The sequence below is a fragment of the Taurulus bubalis genome, assembly GCF_910589615.1.
Source record: "Taurulus bubalis genome assembly, chromosome: 6".
NCBI classification, from domain to species: Eukaryota; Metazoa; Chordata; class Actinopteri; order Perciformes; family Cottidae; genus Taurulus; species Taurulus bubalis.
This window is the reverse complement of record NC_136594.1, coordinates 18,044,006-18,061,091: the sequence shown is the minus strand read 5'-3', so window position 1 is coordinate 18,061,091 and position 17,086 is coordinate 18,044,006. Positions and strand designations below refer to the sequence as shown.

At 40.4% G+C, this 17,086-nt stretch overlaps 1 protein-coding gene across 1 annotated transcript; it reads right to left on the bottom strand.

Annotated features, from left to right (window-relative positions):
- Window positions 1–122: 122 nt before the first annotated feature.
- Window positions 123–15,445, bottom strand: tmc6b (transmembrane channel-like 6b). The gene is made up of 21 exons (XM_079220158.1): window positions 15,357–15,445; window positions 11,461–11,643; window positions 10,532–10,662; window positions 9,465–9,635; window positions 8,096–8,260; window positions 7,848–7,956; window positions 7,667–7,751; window positions 6,301–6,558; window positions 5,358–5,572; window positions 5,095–5,239; window positions 4,795–4,950; window positions 4,154–4,332; window positions 3,966–4,056; window positions 3,716–3,813; window positions 3,518–3,613; window positions 3,340–3,415; window positions 2,835–2,968; window positions 2,197–2,373; window positions 1,275–1,353; window positions 1,037–1,123; window positions 123–941 (listed from the first exon to the last, which is right to left on the bottom strand). The coding sequence occupies exons 2-21, from the start codon at window positions 11,571–11,573 to the stop codon at window positions 927–929; spliced, it is 2,580 nt and encodes an 859-aa protein (XP_079076284.1). The 5' UTR covers window positions 11,574–11,643; window positions 15,357–15,445; the 3' UTR covers window positions 123–926.
- Between the last annotated feature and the right edge of the window lie 1,641 nt (window positions 15,446–17,086).

Sequence of the window (17,086 nt, the reverse complement as noted above, 5' to 3'; positions counted from 1 at the left end):
TTAAGATTATTACTTTGTTCTTCAGGGTACTTAAAAGTGAAAACAATATTTTTCTACTGAGAATATCTAGTATATTGTATCTTATAGTTACTGTAGCTACTGTAACAGTGTCTCCATACATTTTCATTTAGTATTTGCATATTTACTTGATATATTATAAGTAACTTTAAGTACTATTAATGCCAATAGTACAAATTATATCCATATTATTTTCAGACTGTTGAGTTTCTAATATGTTTTGTACTTGTGCTGTATTAGTGCCCACACTTTATATATAAGTATTACAAGAATGTGCTGATATGATAAAACATAATTTAATTGCTACAGTATGACAATACAGTGGTAGTCGCCGCCCCAAAAGAGCAACTCAGAAAAAATGAAAGAACAATAATTCATTTTCAGTATTATCATACTCACATTCACAACATCCAAACCTTTCCTAACGTACAACATACATAAAATGATTTAAAAAAAAGTCAAGCATTAAAAAAAAAACCATTGTAGACAACGTACAGTTCTTTGCACAAGAAATAATAATAAAAACTATTTGTTCACAGTTGATATGAAAGTGCTTTTACGAGAGATGACTGAAGTCCATGTGAACTGATTAATATCAGTTATACTGTCCGTTTGTAACGTTTAACGTCCTAAAGTCTGAGTTCAGGCATTTCATCTATAAACAGCCCCGTATAAAGCAGACGGCTTTGTTTCACCGGATGTTTCCATCCAGTTTGTTTTGCCTCACTACAAACACTCCAGTCAGTAAAATCCTAGCCAAATTTAAAATGAATAATACATTTGGATTTGGTCATTTGTACAGTTGTCCTTCTCTGTTATTATTCCAGTTATATCCATGCTGGTTTAAAATGTCTCCAGACAACAGTGCTCATAGAATTGAGCATGTTTGTCTCCTGGAGGTTGAGATCTCAACAGCCGGAGTCCTGAAGGAAAGAAAATAAATAAAACCACACAGGTAAGAGGAGGCCAGGTATAAAGATGTTTTAGTAAAGCGCCCGAGCAGCAAAGTAAGACCGACCTGACTGGGGAGTCTTCGAGCAGGCGTTCGTTTTTGTTCGTGGATGGACTGGAGCCGAGTGATCAGAAACTTCTTATCCTCTCCCTCCTGAGCAGAGAGGGTGACGAAGCAGACCATGAACCAGATTTATCAAAAAGCAAGAAATATCAGGACTTTTTTTTTTTCACATACATTTTTTTTTTTTAATTCATCTGTATAAAACAGAAACAGAGCTGTTTGTATGTCGCTGATGTCTTACGTTTTCTATCTGCTCCTGAAGTAATCCGATGATCTTCCTTTGACCGTCCACCACCTGACTGTGGAAGTAGATGACAATCCTGATGGGAGGAAACGGCAGAGTTCATCAGACCAATACAACCAGCGCTGACTAGACAACACTCATAATACTCAATATTATAATACGGGTAGATGAAATCAAGCATTCTGATTGGTTGAGAGTGAGTCACGGGGTGTACTGTATTGAGCCATAATGTACTGTACGCCTGTTTACATTTACCAGAGCGTTCCATATCAGTGCGCACTCAAAATAACAGGTAGATTTTGCGCGACCGTTAGTTGTCATTTCAAACAAACACGTTTCGTGTAAACTTTGATATTTTGGGGGAAACCGGAAACTAAGATGAGGAATGAAAAGGGTTTGATCGCAAAATCATGCTGATTTCCAGTGAGAGATAATTACCCGACGCGAGGCAAGTTCTCTAAACATCATGGAGGGGAATAAAGTGAGGAAGAAAAGCGAGAGCACTTCTTTACATCGGTGGCTGAGTGGCATTCATCCCACAGCAATGTGCATGAATGAGATGGTGCGAGATCTAGATAGGGGTGCTAGGCTAACAAACGTGATGTTCCCAATGCAGTTTGTATGTTGCATAGCAACAGGCACACATACAGGGACAATTTTCTCTAGGCTACTGAAATGCGATACACAACGTTTGGTGGCTACAACAATTTTGTGCTGAAAGGCAGCTTAATATTTACTTACTATTTATAAAGTCTCAGGCAACCATATTATAAAAGCAATAAGGTATGAGAGGCAGTACTGAATCTACAATAGTGTACAGTTTAAGGGTTTGCCTAACAACACCCTTGAACTGTACATTACTGACGATACAGTACTGCCTCAAGTGTGTGTGCGTGTGTGTGCGTGTGTACACACTCACAGGAAGATGCCTGCTCCCACAAACAGGAAGAGAGGGTTTTCCACCAGGTAGGAGTGAGCCCTCGCCAGCACAGACAGGTTGGGATTATCTTTTTCCAGCGCTTCCACCCATCGCTTCCCCGCCTGGAACATTGTTTTGAGCTCGCGGAACGGACCGCATGATGAGGAGGGCGTGAGGCTGAGAACAGATGTTAAGACTGTATGCGTCACACAGGACTCTTCATTTATTTCATCTTTCTCTGAGGATAATGTTTCACTCTGGCCATAAATGGCAAGCGTCCAATAAAATCCAATATCAGGACGGACTACTCAGACAAAGATCCCGTAAACAGTTTAACCCCTGATCTATCAATAATCAGTGCGCAAAGACTATTAGACTACAGGTATCCATAGCAACAGTACCTCTTTTTTAGGGGATTAGGGGATCTGCAGACTGATATGATCATGTCATCCGCAGTGGACCTTTAGAGGCCGCTCATCGACTGCAGTTCACTTTTGTCGTTTGACAAAGGTGTCATGTTAGGTAACTTTAAGAAAATTATAGTTTTTGGTGAGGATGGGTTAACAGCACAGAAATGTGTGTGTGTGTGTGTGTGTGTGTGTGTGTGTGTGTGTGTGTGTGTGTGTGTGTGTGTGTACCTCCACATGGTGTATGTGACACACACAGAGGCACCGAGGAAGGCAGGGAAGCAGAGGAGAGTGATGAAGACAGTGGTCATCTGGCTGACTCTGTATGGCTTCCTGGGGGACTGACAGTTCATCATCACACTGCTCTGTGGGGAGAGAAAACAGAGACCAAAGCATTTAGCAGACATCACATCCGAGCTTGACCAATTATCACATAAAAAGATACACTACTATTCGACAAGGATACATATACGACTCAAACTGTACAGTTATGATACCGACACCAGACATCCAGAGTTAAAAGAAGACAAATATCTGAAGCTGTCTAATAGGCAGGGAGTTTCTGGAGGCACACCGCCACAGACGATCATTTCTAGTATAACACTAAGAAATAACAGAGGAAATTAAAGGATTTATTGTAATAAAAGTAACTATCCAACAAACTTTTATTTTTTACTTCATTTCAGTTTAAGCTTATATTTTTAGTATTTTATTTTAAATGTTTCAGTTTAAGCACCATTTTAATGTAGAACAGCAGCAGGAGTTTGAAAAGCTGCACTGCAGGCAGGAGAGGAGTGAAGAGAACCCCCAACCTGAAAAACACAAAGTTAATTGTCATTGCACAAGAACTATTAGAACTATTTGACTTTACTGAACAAGAGTGTGTGTGTGCATCTTAACAGTGAGTTGGGTACCAGGCCAATGTCTGTCCATAGATGAGCTCAAGGACGTTCCTGGCGATATCAAACACTGGTTTCCTCTTCCTCTTCAGCACCTTCTCAGAAAACAACCTGTAGACAACAGGAGGAAGTGAGTTCATAGGCTCTCATGTTTGAAGCGAGAAATAATGTTAAAACGTAATGCAAGCTCTGCTACGAAAATAAAAATATAACCTCCAAAGAAACTCTCCAAACAAGGTGTCTAATAGACTGAAGATGAAGTCCATAAGTAGGAAACGATAAAGCTCCTGGCCAACAAAACTCTCCCAGCACTGGAGACAAAATCATCAAAACAGAGCATAGAGTCATCTACTAAAGAAAAAGCACACTCAAATAATCAAGATAATCAATATTCCTCAACATTGCGGTTACAAAAAACAGTGTCTAGCATAAAAGTACAAATTATAATTCCATAATTTTTTACCTTCAGTCCAATAATTTTAGGGTCAGCAGCCACCCGACCCAGCCAGTGATAGCACAGGACTCCAAGCACGCTTACTTTCAACATCAAGTTTCTAGAAGCGCAGACATCCCAACATGTTACCATCAGTACTGCACTTTGTTAAGCTCTGACATCTGTGAGCTCTCAAAATGCAGTTCCTCTGCTCTTACCTGCCAATGGAGACATATGTGCGTACGGAAGGTGAGTTGTAGTCCTCCATCCAGGCTGCGAGGTTGAACAGGCCGGGCAGCAGCAGGTTGATGAGGGAGACCACCACAGGGAGAGCCAGCAGGCTGGCCTCATTCAACAAGGGGTCCTTGATGGTACTGCGAGAACTTTGCTGGAGGTTCTGTCGGGGAGAGAGAACGACCATGTGCTCTTTGAAATTACTGCTGGTTTTACTTTTTCCAGCTGAAAAATGTATATCTCTGTAAGATATAATTATTTTTACATAAAGCCACCCTGGGTAAGGGTAAGCAGAATATTTTGTCATAACACATATATACTGAGTTGTTTCTCCATTTTTTGTAAAAAAAAATGTTTGGGAAGGCGGCCCTCTGAATATTATTTCACAATCAAAGGTGTGCTTTAAGTTACATAAGTTTGAGAAGCCCTGGTATAAAGAAGCCATATAAGTTTGATTGGATGACAGAAATAAAGAACGGTCACCAGCAAGGACATACTTTATAATGGCTGCTTTAAGAAACATAAAGACCAAAGACTGCGTAATAAAGAACAACAAATACAGCCTGAAGTCTGAGTATTTACCAATAAAAATGTGACTTTGGACCCTGAAACCACCCCGCCTCACCTGATGCATGTGATCAGAGAAGTAGTAAATAGCGAGCACACAGGCAGCGGTGCTCGCTATGCATATAGCCCATGCCAGGCCATGAACCATCAGCCTCCACAGTTTCTGACACCGAGTGTTCTTGGCATGCTTATGATTGACCTCCGCTAACAGCTCCTGGAGAGGGCAGAAAAAGGACACAGGGAGAGGGACAGAGGAATTATGTGAGGGAAACTAAAGGAAGAAGGAAAAGTCACATTCCTATCTGCCAATTGTGTGACAAAGAATGAGACAAAGAAGCGATGATGTGCTTTCATGTACCTTGAGCTGGGTGCTGATGTTCTCAGACATGAGCTTGACAGAGGTTTTCTTAATGACCTTGAAGTCCCAGGAGCTGAGGACCTTCATGGCCAAAATACTGTGAGAGTTGTCGATCCGGAAGCTCTGACCAAACGACTTTGACATGCTGTGTTGGGAAATTGCACATTAGCATGCTTCCTGACATATTATTACATTAATAAAAAAACATTTAATGTTAGTACAGTTTGTATTAAGACATGCATTTTAAAGCAATAACCCTGTACCTGTACACAAGAATAATACATGTGATGAAGAAAGACACTCCTATGGTGAAGAAGTATGCAAGCGGCATGTTGTAAGAGAGGTGCTTCGGCACACAGTCCGGCCTGGTGCCATTGGACAAAGAGACGTTCTGTCCTCCATCAGCCTCCCTGCAGCTCCTACTCAGTGTGTAGTTAGAGTAGTATCCATAGTACATCACTGAGTCGGAGAAGTAGCCCTGAGAAAAAAAGGAGATAGAGAGACAGAGTCATTTATGCAAAAACTTTGATTTGCTTCAAATTAATGAAATTTGGTGAAGGTCAAAACTGGTAAGGAGAATATGATTATTTACCTTATTAGTATAGTGTCAGACTTAAAAGATCCCCTAAAGACACGTTTAAAGACCTAAAGATACTACTGCTTTGAATCATTTATTTGTGTCTGGATTGTTTTTTTCACAAAACTCACAAACATTTTAAGAAATACATCTTCTCCACCATTGTAAAATCTATGAATAATCACATACTTTTTGTTTAAAATGCTTAACTTCTGGACACGAGATGTCTGCTACTTTTTCCATTTCACTCTTGTGTAAATTGCATATTGCACCATAAATGTTTTTCAACCAATTTGTTGTGACGTTACTAAATTCCTCGTCTTATACTGAAATTTATGGGAAGCACAGAGAAACTTTCCGCTCTCAGCAGATGAATGTGAAAACATCCTTCTACTGTCAAAACATTCAGTACTGGGAGACTCTGATGTCCAAGTGAAGCAACCGTTTCGGGGGGGGGGGGACTTTGATTCCATCTGTTTAAAGACGGCTTTGTTATTGGAAACTCGACATACAGGCCTAAAGCATTTGGACACATCAAGGATGTCGTGGGTGTTTTCTAGAACAGAGGCCTCATAGTGTGCGAGTGTTACAGGTATTGCAATAACATGTCACAACAGCACGCGGCTCACCGCTCCGGTGAGGAGCTCCAGTCCAGAGAAGGAGCTTCTCCCTGCGGGCAGCACTGGAGGGTGCACTGCCTGAGGCAGCACCAAGAAGGCACCCGTCACCAGGAACAGGAAGAGGTTGAAGAAGAGCAGGGTCTTAAGGAACAGGAAGTATGAGAGGACACTAGTGCCGAAACGCCCGCCCACTCTCTTCAGCGCCACTTGCCACAGCTGGAGGGAGGTCAGGAAGGACAGCCAACTGTACCAACTCTGTCTTGCACCCTGGGAGGAGAAGGTGTGGGAGAAAATCACTGTAATCTCATTTATATTTATATTTTTTTCACATTACATGATGTATTATTTTAGGAAAAAGAAATACTGAAACAAAAACTCATTCATGTTCTACAAAAAGTGACTCACAAGACAGCAGTACAATCCGGGAAAAACGTACACACGTTTGTTTTTTAGAATCTGAAATCTGTGACTCACACCCTCAGAGCCATAAATGCTTGAGCAACCAAGCGATTACACAGCCTTGATAACAACACCTACAGGAAATACTGATACCCAATGCAGCAAAGAGAAAAAATGTCTTGTGCGGTCTTACATCTGTGTGCCATTTATCATTTGATAGAATTGATATTAATTTACACATCTTTAAGAACTCAAAGCACACTTTATGTGCACGGATAATCACTAATGTGTTGAAACAAAAACAATTGCATGATTGTGTCTAGACAGACGATGTGAGGATTACGTTTAGAAAGAAATGGAACACAAACAAAACTGTCCCAATGTTTTCACTGTGTACAAAGAGCAAAGCCGAGTACTCAACCTGTCAGTCAATCCCTCCAATCAGATGTAGCTCACATCACATGGAGCAGCATGACTCCGACTAACCGTGCTCGTTATTGTAAATTACACTGACCATACTATTTTCATGCTACTGTAAAAAGTAACAATCATCTTTGTTTAAAAACTTTTCCTCACCTTAAATTGGATTGAATTTGCTTTAGTGCTAGTGAGTGAGTGCCGATAATAATATCGTCTAATCGGCTTACCTAACATGAAATCTAATTTCAATAATTAATTTCACGAGTTGCCGTTTTGTTTTCCACGATGCTGTGTGTGCATATAGGGGCTGTAACTCAACAAGAGCAAAAATTGCATAATATTTAGTAGTGTACTTTCCACCTTGAAAAATAGAAATATGAACATCTAAGAACTTCATCTGCTGATGAAGATCGTATGATACAATCAAATCAAGAAACTACAGACAAGTTACTAAATGGACTTTGATTTACCAAGTGGCAATTAGAAATATAAACTGGTACAGAATCTCGACACATATGGGGAAAACAATACAGGAAGAAAGATGTTTCTGACTTACGATGATGATGTAATATTTGAGTCGACTGCAGCAGGGGATTTGACTGCCAGAAATTGTGCTTTTCTCCTTTTGTAAAGTTAACCTCCTTAAAGACAGAGACACACAGAGACGCAGTCAGACTGAGACATAGAAAACACAGTTATTAATAAACAGGAATAATGAGGACAAGGACCACATCTACCTGAGCTCACTCTTCTCAGCCACATTAAGAGGCATCGCTCGGAGCATCCTGACTCTGTCGCTCACTGACAGGTTCTGCAGGTTGTTCACCAAACGTTCCCTCTTACTCACTTCAACACACACACACACACACACACACACACACACACACACACACACACACACACACACACAGGGGCAGCATTAATTACATCATAAATGTATCAAACACGGATGAGTTGTGTTTTAAGTGTACATCATTCTCCTCACCCTCGGCGCCCTCTGCGTCCGGACTGTCGGCCTCCATGCCATAGCCTCGTATACTCGGTCTGGCAGAGGGAGAAAAGTCTCGGATGGCGGGTCGGCTCTGCTTGCGTCTCCGAAGCTGCATGGTCCTGTTGTAGTACTGAGAGATGATGGCTCCCCTGCTGCGGCCTGACAGAGGAAGAGGGTCAGACTGCTCAGAGATGGGAGGCGCTCCACCAACATTGAATTCCACAACTTCTTGATGATCCAAAGACAATGACCTCAGGATGTGTCCTCTATATCTCTCTCGTCTTCCCATAGTTTCTCATAGTAACTCATGACAAAAAAACAAAACCCAGCAAAGGTTGCACTCAAACCAGGGACGTTGCATTTAATGGACAGTGTCTTAATCCCCGAGCAACAGGGACACCCCCGGTCTAATGAGTTGTTCTGTGGTACTTGTCAGTTAAACTGTAGGTCAATAAATGCTTGAAATACACATTAAAAACAAGAAAACATGGATATCGTAATCAACAGTTCAATATGAAAGAATCAGTGGAACATGCACAACAAAATAAAGCTGTAACTTGCAACAGCAAAACAGATTTTACAAGAGTATAACATGTTGATTTAAAAGAATGATGTTTTCATGCTTAAAACAAAAGATAATGTGGCACGGATTAATAAATCAGACAACTATCCAGTCATCTTCAACCTCACCTGACCTCCCACAGACGCTGACAGGAAGACGACAGACAAACTGCTTCCCTATGAAACTCTGCTGTCTGTCTGCATTATTCATACTGGAGCTCAACTTGGGCAGCATCAACAGGTTCCACTGAAAAAACCCATGCTAACGCAGTACCATAGCTTTGTCGGTTACATACGTACTTTCAACAGGAGCATCTATCAATGTGTATACTGTTTCCTGTGAGGTGAAATGAAATGTTATGACCCCCAAAGGTACATTTTTCAGGAACTATGATAAACAGCCTTGTTCTCAGCAGCAACACATTCTCCACTGGGCTTTAAACAGGTTTTAACAAATCAAGGGTGGGAGAAGGTTTCTCCACCTTCAGAGGAGCTTGATGTGTTTAAGTGGTATTCAAATATTACAATAACAAACTGCTCAGTCCTACAGCACACTGCTGCAGCCTATAACATTAGGCTGGGTCACTGGTGCAGAGTTGAGCATTTAGCTGAATGAATATTTTATATTCCATTTTGTTTTTGTCAATTAGCAACGTTCACCCTTAAGAGTCTGTAGTGTCAGAACAGTTTGTCGTCCCATTTCAAGAATGGCCAAGAATTATTTAAAAAATGTTGTAAAACTAAATCATTCATCAAATTCTATTGTTTCTCACTATTTTAACTGGCCTTCTCCAGGACTCACCGATTGTGCGACTGGGCATGGAGGACAGGATCCTCATGGTGGCTGAGGACCAACGTTCACCTAGGAGGGGGTCTCCCTGTCTGTCATCATCCTCCTCCCATTCCACGTCCCTTTGTCTGTGTCTCTTTTCCCCAAACTCACGTCCAGGGCTGGACAGGTGGGCTACATTGTCTGTGGAATTAGAAGAAGAAAAAAACAAAACACATTCAGAAATAAAATGCTACTGCAGAGAAAAGACAGAGAAAATGATGACGTTTTTAACCTCAATATCTATCATAAGGAGTGGTGGACACGAGATGTTCTTGATCAGTGATGTTAGCAATATGGACATGATGACCAAAAATAATACAGAAACACAAGAGAGTTAAATTAGTTCAAAAAGTGTAGATTATTTATTTCTGTCGCGTTTCAGACCAGAAATTGACATTTAAGCCATATTAAAATATCACCATGACCAAAACCCAGATATCAGTGTTTATGTGTGTTCTAAAAGATTATGTTCACAAAAGTATGTAGAAATTCAGCACTCCACATGCAGACATGCATCTATGGGCTCTCAAACACAGGTTGAGATCTAATTATCTTTTTTGCTTTGGAAGTTTCCTTATTGTGTGAAATGACTAACTAGCATTCATGAAAAGGATCTGATCATATACTCTAAATACTAAGGAAAAGTTATGCAGTGCTTCTTTTCTTAGCTCATATTGCATAGGGTACACTGGACCATTGTTTACGAAAGGAAAGGAGACACGTCCAAAAATTCCTGGCAGCAACAACCTTTAACGCGTTGCACATTTCCGAGGAGGTGATATTCTAATTTGGACAGGAATCCTTACTTAAAAATGGTACAGCATCAAGTTTGTCACTTTATTTTTTTTCAATGTATTAGATAAAGTTACGTAAATACAAAAGCATCTGTCTTTGCCGAGTGTAAGTGCAGTCTGATTCTCTGAGCACCATGGTTGTCTTTTCTTCAGACTTGTGAATTGTCCTTCATATCTTGCCTTGACCTCTTCACGTTTCCCTTGGAGGTCAAGGTAATGCGTTTAGGAAAAGACAGGACGTACCTCGATCCTCCTCATCCAGTTGTTTCTGCAGCTGCTGCAGCTCGAAGGCGTCGGACGGTCCTCCATTCTGACTCTGCTCTGCGATCAGCTGGCTGAACGAGTCGTGAACACCTTCCTCATCTACCGGACTCCTGACAGAGGGACACATGCACACGAGTACAGACATTAAGACAGAAAACCGGACGATACAGGCCTCAGAGATACAGGATAGGTTCAAAGAGCCTGTGCTTTGAGAACTGTTGGTCTCCTAGAACACCACAGATAAAACATGATGACCTTGTGACTCAGTCACCAGTATTCTCATGAAGAGAAACTGCAACCAAACCACCCAGGACGCGTGTGAGGTCATTTTTATTAATTTGTGGGCAGCACAGACCAGATTGCCTACTGTGTGAACCTCTTCCTACGTTATCTAGATGTACTGTCAAAGCAAACTAGACTGGTTGTTTTTGTCTTAAAGCAAGAGGGAGAAAAAAAAACTCAATACAGCAAGTCCAGTTCTCATTGACTTCGTACTTTTACACAGATAGCTCAAGAAGAGGAAGAAGCTAATCAGGCCTGCACTGTTTTCAAATGGAAGCATTCACCCTCACAGAGATCGACTGCAAACACAGCACATTCAAGCACGGTTCAACCAAACAAATATTCGTCTTTTTATGAAGACAATAAAGTGGAAGTTTGTAGTTGGTCACAAGGTTTATAAAAAAACGTAGATGAAAGCCCTGCGACAGGGGTATTATGATCTGCCTTTCCGTTTAACAAGTCATCAAAGAGCACAGCTAATCCTGTCATCTTGGTTCCTTATTTTCCTCCCACCCTCAGAAGCCTTCAATTTAAATAGCGCTAGATTAAAACAGCAAACCAAACACCGAAAATGAGGACGAAAACAGGAGGAACGTGAAGAGCTAGAAGACCGCTTGAACACTTACTCAAGTCCAGCTTCCATGAGACAGTGGTTCAGGTCAAAGTTAACACTTTGAGCCATTCTTCTTCTCCTCTGAAAGTCTTGATCCGTCTGGCTGTCGGCCTCTTTGTCGACCATTCGCAGAGGAATCACACCCTCTCCTGTTCAGACCTGCACTCCACTCCCACCATGGTGTTTATTCCTCTACCTGAGAGAAGTGTGGAAAGGGAGGAGGGAGGCGGGGCAATGAGTACAGGTAAGAGGAAAATGGCAGCTTTGGAATTTGAATGCTCTTGTCGTGTTACTGCTTGTCCTGCGCTCATTTTTAACTGCACAGTAAGGAAACAAACTGTGATTGGATAGATGACCACGGACCTTACGCCTCAGGTCCCATCTACACTTTGCATTAATATGTGATCTGTATCTGGATAAATGGGGTCTCATGTACTACAATTACCAAAGGCCACATTAAATAACAACTTCAGATATTGCTCTGTTAAAATCGTATGCATCCATTTTTGCATGCTGTCAGTGTTCAGTGACAATGACTCATGGAGTTGAGGGATTAGGTCATTTTGTCCAAACCCATGAGAGCTCCATTGTGTTGCTGCTTATGATGAAGACTGTGTTCAGAGTCAGATAGTACAGTGCCACCAGTGAAATGAATATTCATGCTTAGAGACAGAATGATGCATTGTCATTGTTCGCAGTCAGAGTATGTCATATGAGAGGTTTGGAGGAAGCACGCTGGTTCCTCTGTCTTTGTGCAAATTTAAAGGCCCCCACTTCTATCCAAAATCTGTTCTCAGTTCTGTGTAACAAGCTCATAAACATTCGTCAAAGACCCAGAGAGGATTATTATTACAGAAGTTTAATTAAGAATGAGATTCAAAGAAATTGGATCCAGATATTCATTGGAGACTAATAAAACCTTTATACCAGATTTATTTTCCAAGCCTGCCTCGATAAAGCAAAGCCCACCTGTGGATACATTTTAACACAATCAACAACTATGAATTCTGTTTAGGGATTTCTTTTTGGAAATATATATATATTATATATATATATATATATATATATATATATACACACAAAATAATAGAATACAACTATCTGGAATGAAATATAGTTACAGCCGCAGAGTGTATTCATTAATTAAGCAAATTAAATGTTTCATCTTTGGATTTATGAGGGTAATTCTAGGCAATGATGCAAATCTGAGCAGGACATGGTATGGAATTTAATGGATGTTTGCATTATTATGCAACACAAATAGACTTTTTTTTTTTTTTTTTTTTAAAGGTATTTAAGTCACAGTCATTCATCATTATTTATTGCATCCATATTTAAATGTATTTGATAGAAAATAAAACTAAATATATATATACACATATACAGTACATATACACATATACAATACACCATGAATCACTGTTTCTTACGGAGCTTGGATCAAACTTAATGTTTTACAATTCATTGGTTTGGAATTGATTTACTAAAATCAAATATTTGGCGTGACAATAAATGATAATATTGAACAATGACCGAGCAGCCCTGCTTTGAATGAATGCTGAAAAAGATGAATATCTGGGCCAACTATAAAGTTCAGTGAGTAAAAATACTGAACGCCAGATGCACATCCTGTTTACATGCACCCACAGCAGAGAAAGAAGTTTATGGGGGATGTGACATCTTTTGTGTTTTCCTTCGAAAAGATCGAAGGGTTGAGCGTTTGCTCTGTGGCACAAAATTGTATTTCCCTTTCAAATATATCAAAGCAGAGGTGCCACTTGATCCCACAGACATCCATTAGTTAAGATAAACTAGGCTAAGCCATTCAACAAACCTTCAAACTGCACACAGACATAAGAAACATTCAAGAGTTTGTCTAATTCTGGGGGTTAAGTTAAAAAAAACAGCAACATTACTATTGCTTAACCGTTAGAGAGCCTGGAAGTTTAAAGTAAGCTGCTCCTACATAGTTGTACACTGTGCACTCATTCTCACTGCACAAGACTTTTACGATGAAAACTTCCACTACATCACAAGTTGATGGGTTGTGTTTGTTTATTGGGAGTGCCCTATGTAATGTGTAGCAACTGAGTAAAAAAAAAACTTCCCCTTGGGGTTAATAAAAGTATATATTCATTCATTTCATTCATTCAACTGATAACAACATACAGTGAGTGAATATTCCAATCATTACATAAATGTTTGAGATGCTGACTTTTGCTCGGGGTGGAGGTCTTTCTGGTTCTGGTCTTGAGTGAATATGATATCAGCTGCATGCATGAAGCAGGCGCAGCTCTGAATATCAGCCAACAAACTGACTGAACATGACCGAACGCCTGAAAAATGTCCCTCTTCCACTGTCAATGTTGATCCTTCTTTTGTGCTGTTCCTTTCAGGCCCTGTTACGGGCAAACTACTGCACACCTCTGCTTTTTTTTCCTTCTCTCTCATGCCCACGTTTCATTTATTACCTGACGTTTCCAGGACCGTGTCACACTTTTCTGAATGGTAACATTTCCTATTCCATATATTTATTCTTTTTTGTGTGATTAGTTTTCTGTCTCACTTCTGCAGGGCACAGAAACCAACACAACGCCTTTACACACCACTGTGTTGCTGGGGTGTCATCATGTGACTTTTGTGCATCGATATAATGTCTGTATATGCAAGTATTGGTATTGAAGAAGTGCTCGGAGACTGTACAGCCTTCACAGGATATTAAGAAGGTGGGACAAACACTCGACACACCCTGACAGGGGGTACCATTGCCAAACAAAATAAGATCGCAAAACAATGTAGGGGCATAACAGAAAACAGATGGGTGATTCAATGTGAGTTGATGTTGGGTTACAAATAGATTAGAGAACATCATTCCTTTAAAAAAGGAAATAAGTAGTATGAAACGCACAGAAGTGCACTAGAGAGTAGTATCTCTGTCCATGAATGAACATCGCATACATTAGTGAGACATTTTCCAGTGAGAAAACAGTGCAGTAATAAGCAGATATGAGGGTGAAGCATAGGGGTAAAGTGAAGGGACTGCTGAGAAGGAATCTGTCCACTCTGACAGCTTTCAACAACTGCATGGAAATCAGTTCCCAGAGTGCTGTGGGAGAAAGAAAGAAAAAACAATAGGAGGGAGGCAGGGAAGCACAAAGCTAGAGCAAACATTGCAGAAGCTATACTTAGTATTTCAATGCCCTCATGTCATCTGTTAGGCATCACAGTCTGCCTCAGGAAAGAGGGGTTGCACTCAGAGTATGGATTCAATTAAATAAGCACAGCTGCAATTCTGTGTTTTAGTACAAATCAAGAAGAAGTTATAAAATGCAGATTTAAAAAGGAAACAAAACAAGAAAAATAAAAAGGAGGCAGAGCATAGTAGCAGGTTAGTAACAGGAGGACAAAAGAAAACAATGTGCACGCAATTAAATCATACATTTGCTGTCTCTAAACACAGTCAGGCATGCATGTGCATTACACAATTACACTGTTATTCGCGGTCTGAGGCCCATATACGTCATGTCTCTCTGCCTTCATTCACAATAATGACACAAAATGATAGGTTCAATGTTGGCTACATGACAGAGACTGTAAACTCCAGTGATAAAACACTGTACATGTTCAATGTTCATGTTCCCAAAGTTTGCGATATGTAACAAAGTACAAGAGCTCTACCCAACAAACCACCCTGCTGTTGCACAATAGACGACAAACGCTTAGTTACCTATGCAGGCTTCACTGCTGAGCAAACTCACATCTCGCAGCGAGTGACACACTTGTTCCTTAGTTTAAAACAACACCGGTAACTAATGCTAGCTGGCATTTTAACTCGTTAGTGACAACCAGGCAGCAGGCTGCGAGCTCGTCAACATGTCAATGAGTTTCATGAGGTGGACCAAAGTTTACCTTCGAGGCGACAACAAAGCTGTGGCTTTAGAAATCCAGATGTCGCAAAAGACTTGTAAGACTTGGACAAAGGCGGACCAGTGTTGTTCACTCACCCACTCGGTAACTTGACAAACCCGTTGAGCGCCGTTCCTCCACTCTGTCAGTCAAAATAGTCCCCACGCGCAACCGGACAGTGGGGGAGAAACCATTCTCTCGGAGAGATGTCGGGTTTCTACTTTTTCAAACGAAACGGGACAAAACGAGAGCTGAACCTTCAGTCACATATCCGCATTCAGAGGCTTAAAATACTCGTGCTCTCTAACACGTTTACGATATGAACTCGCTCACCAGCTTCTGATAAAGAGGTGAGGTAAATTCGACCCCCACACGGTTGACACTCTTGGTTCAGTCCTATTCAGGCTCGAGCTCATGCTTGAAATGTCCTGACCGGTGTTTGACTACTCAAACAAAACAAGAGTACACAAAGACATTCTAATCACAACTTATCGAGACAGTACGTGTTAAATACATTTGACACATGAGTAGTTACATGACCTACAAACAGTGGGTCTACGATTAAACTTAACTGGAAGTAAAGTAAGGCAGTACATAACACACCTGATGAAGATGGTGAACACACAGCACTATAGGCTGTATTAAAAAAAACCTGACCACACCTAGGGTAAATCTTTTTTTTTTAAACATTGAGTACCCTGTGTGAGGTTGTTTGCATTACCTGCCACATTTTACAATTTAATTTGACTTAAATAATAATAATTTGACTTTAAATAAAAGGTCCAACTAAAAACATATCTTTTCCGACTATACCTTTAATAAAGAAAGTAGCACTTTAGTAGCACTTAAATGGCACTTACTTATAGCACTTTGTAGTTTGGCCTTTGATTCTTGTTGTTCTGAGTTTGTACCATTAGGTTGAAGTCGCTTTGGATAAAAACGTCAGCTAAATTAAATGTAATATGTAATGTAATAAAAAGCCACAACTGAATGTGTTAGCAACAGCAACACTCTGGTATACCAAAGTGGAAAAGCACTCGTGTAAATGATCAATTGAAGGGATGGCTGAATTCCATTTAGCTGCTTCCATTTCAGGATCCTGATATGTTTTATGGTAACTCCTGTCTCCCTATTGTGGCTCACTGGGTCACTGGAATAGAGCCATCTTTCATGTAATTAGTAACAACAGTGCTGTTCCAGTGAAAAGGCTTGTACCCATCGTAACTCATCTGCTACATGTGCACAATCTTGTTTCACCTACGAAGGGACATTATTTTTGTAATGACAGTGTAAGAAGTTTGGCTGATCCAAACACAGAACGTTGAGATTAGAGTGGAAAATATCAGCATAATTGAAACTATGCATGTCGAGCTCTTAAGAAATGAAACCCTTGCTCATGTTTCTTTGGAAGTGGTTCTGACTGGAAGCCTCAAACGTCTTTGTGGTGTGAGTGGGTGGAAAAAGACTCTGTGCTCCATCATCTCAGATAGTCAATCAAAATGTTGGTTTCCAGATAATGAGACACTGTCCAGTGTGGTTCATGTCAATTATTGTCAAGCAGAGAGATTCTTCCCTGATTCTTTCCTGATTGTTTGACTTAGTGTACTTTACCACCTTAAGCAATACTTGATAATGGTGGCAAATAACATTACATATTAAAATTCACGGATTAATTTGAAACACAAAGTTTATTTAGCATTTGTTTTTATTGGATTTCACAAACATTTTAAAAC

Excerpts from the sequence above, each read along its gene's own strand:
- tmc6b (XM_079220158.1), bottom strand. The coding sequence starts at position 11,573 with ATGGTCGACAAAGAGGCCGACAGCCAGACGGATCAAGACTTTCAGAGG. Across the intron at positions 5,240-5,357 it reads TGTATTATTCTTGTGTACAG|CATGTCAAAGTCGTTTGGTC; the intron begins GTACAGGGTTAT and ends TTCCCAACACAG. Across the intron at positions 4,057-4,153 it reads ACATATGTCTCCATTGGCAG|AAACTTGATGTTGAAAGTAA; the intron begins GTAAGAGCAGAG and ends CTGCGCTTCTAG.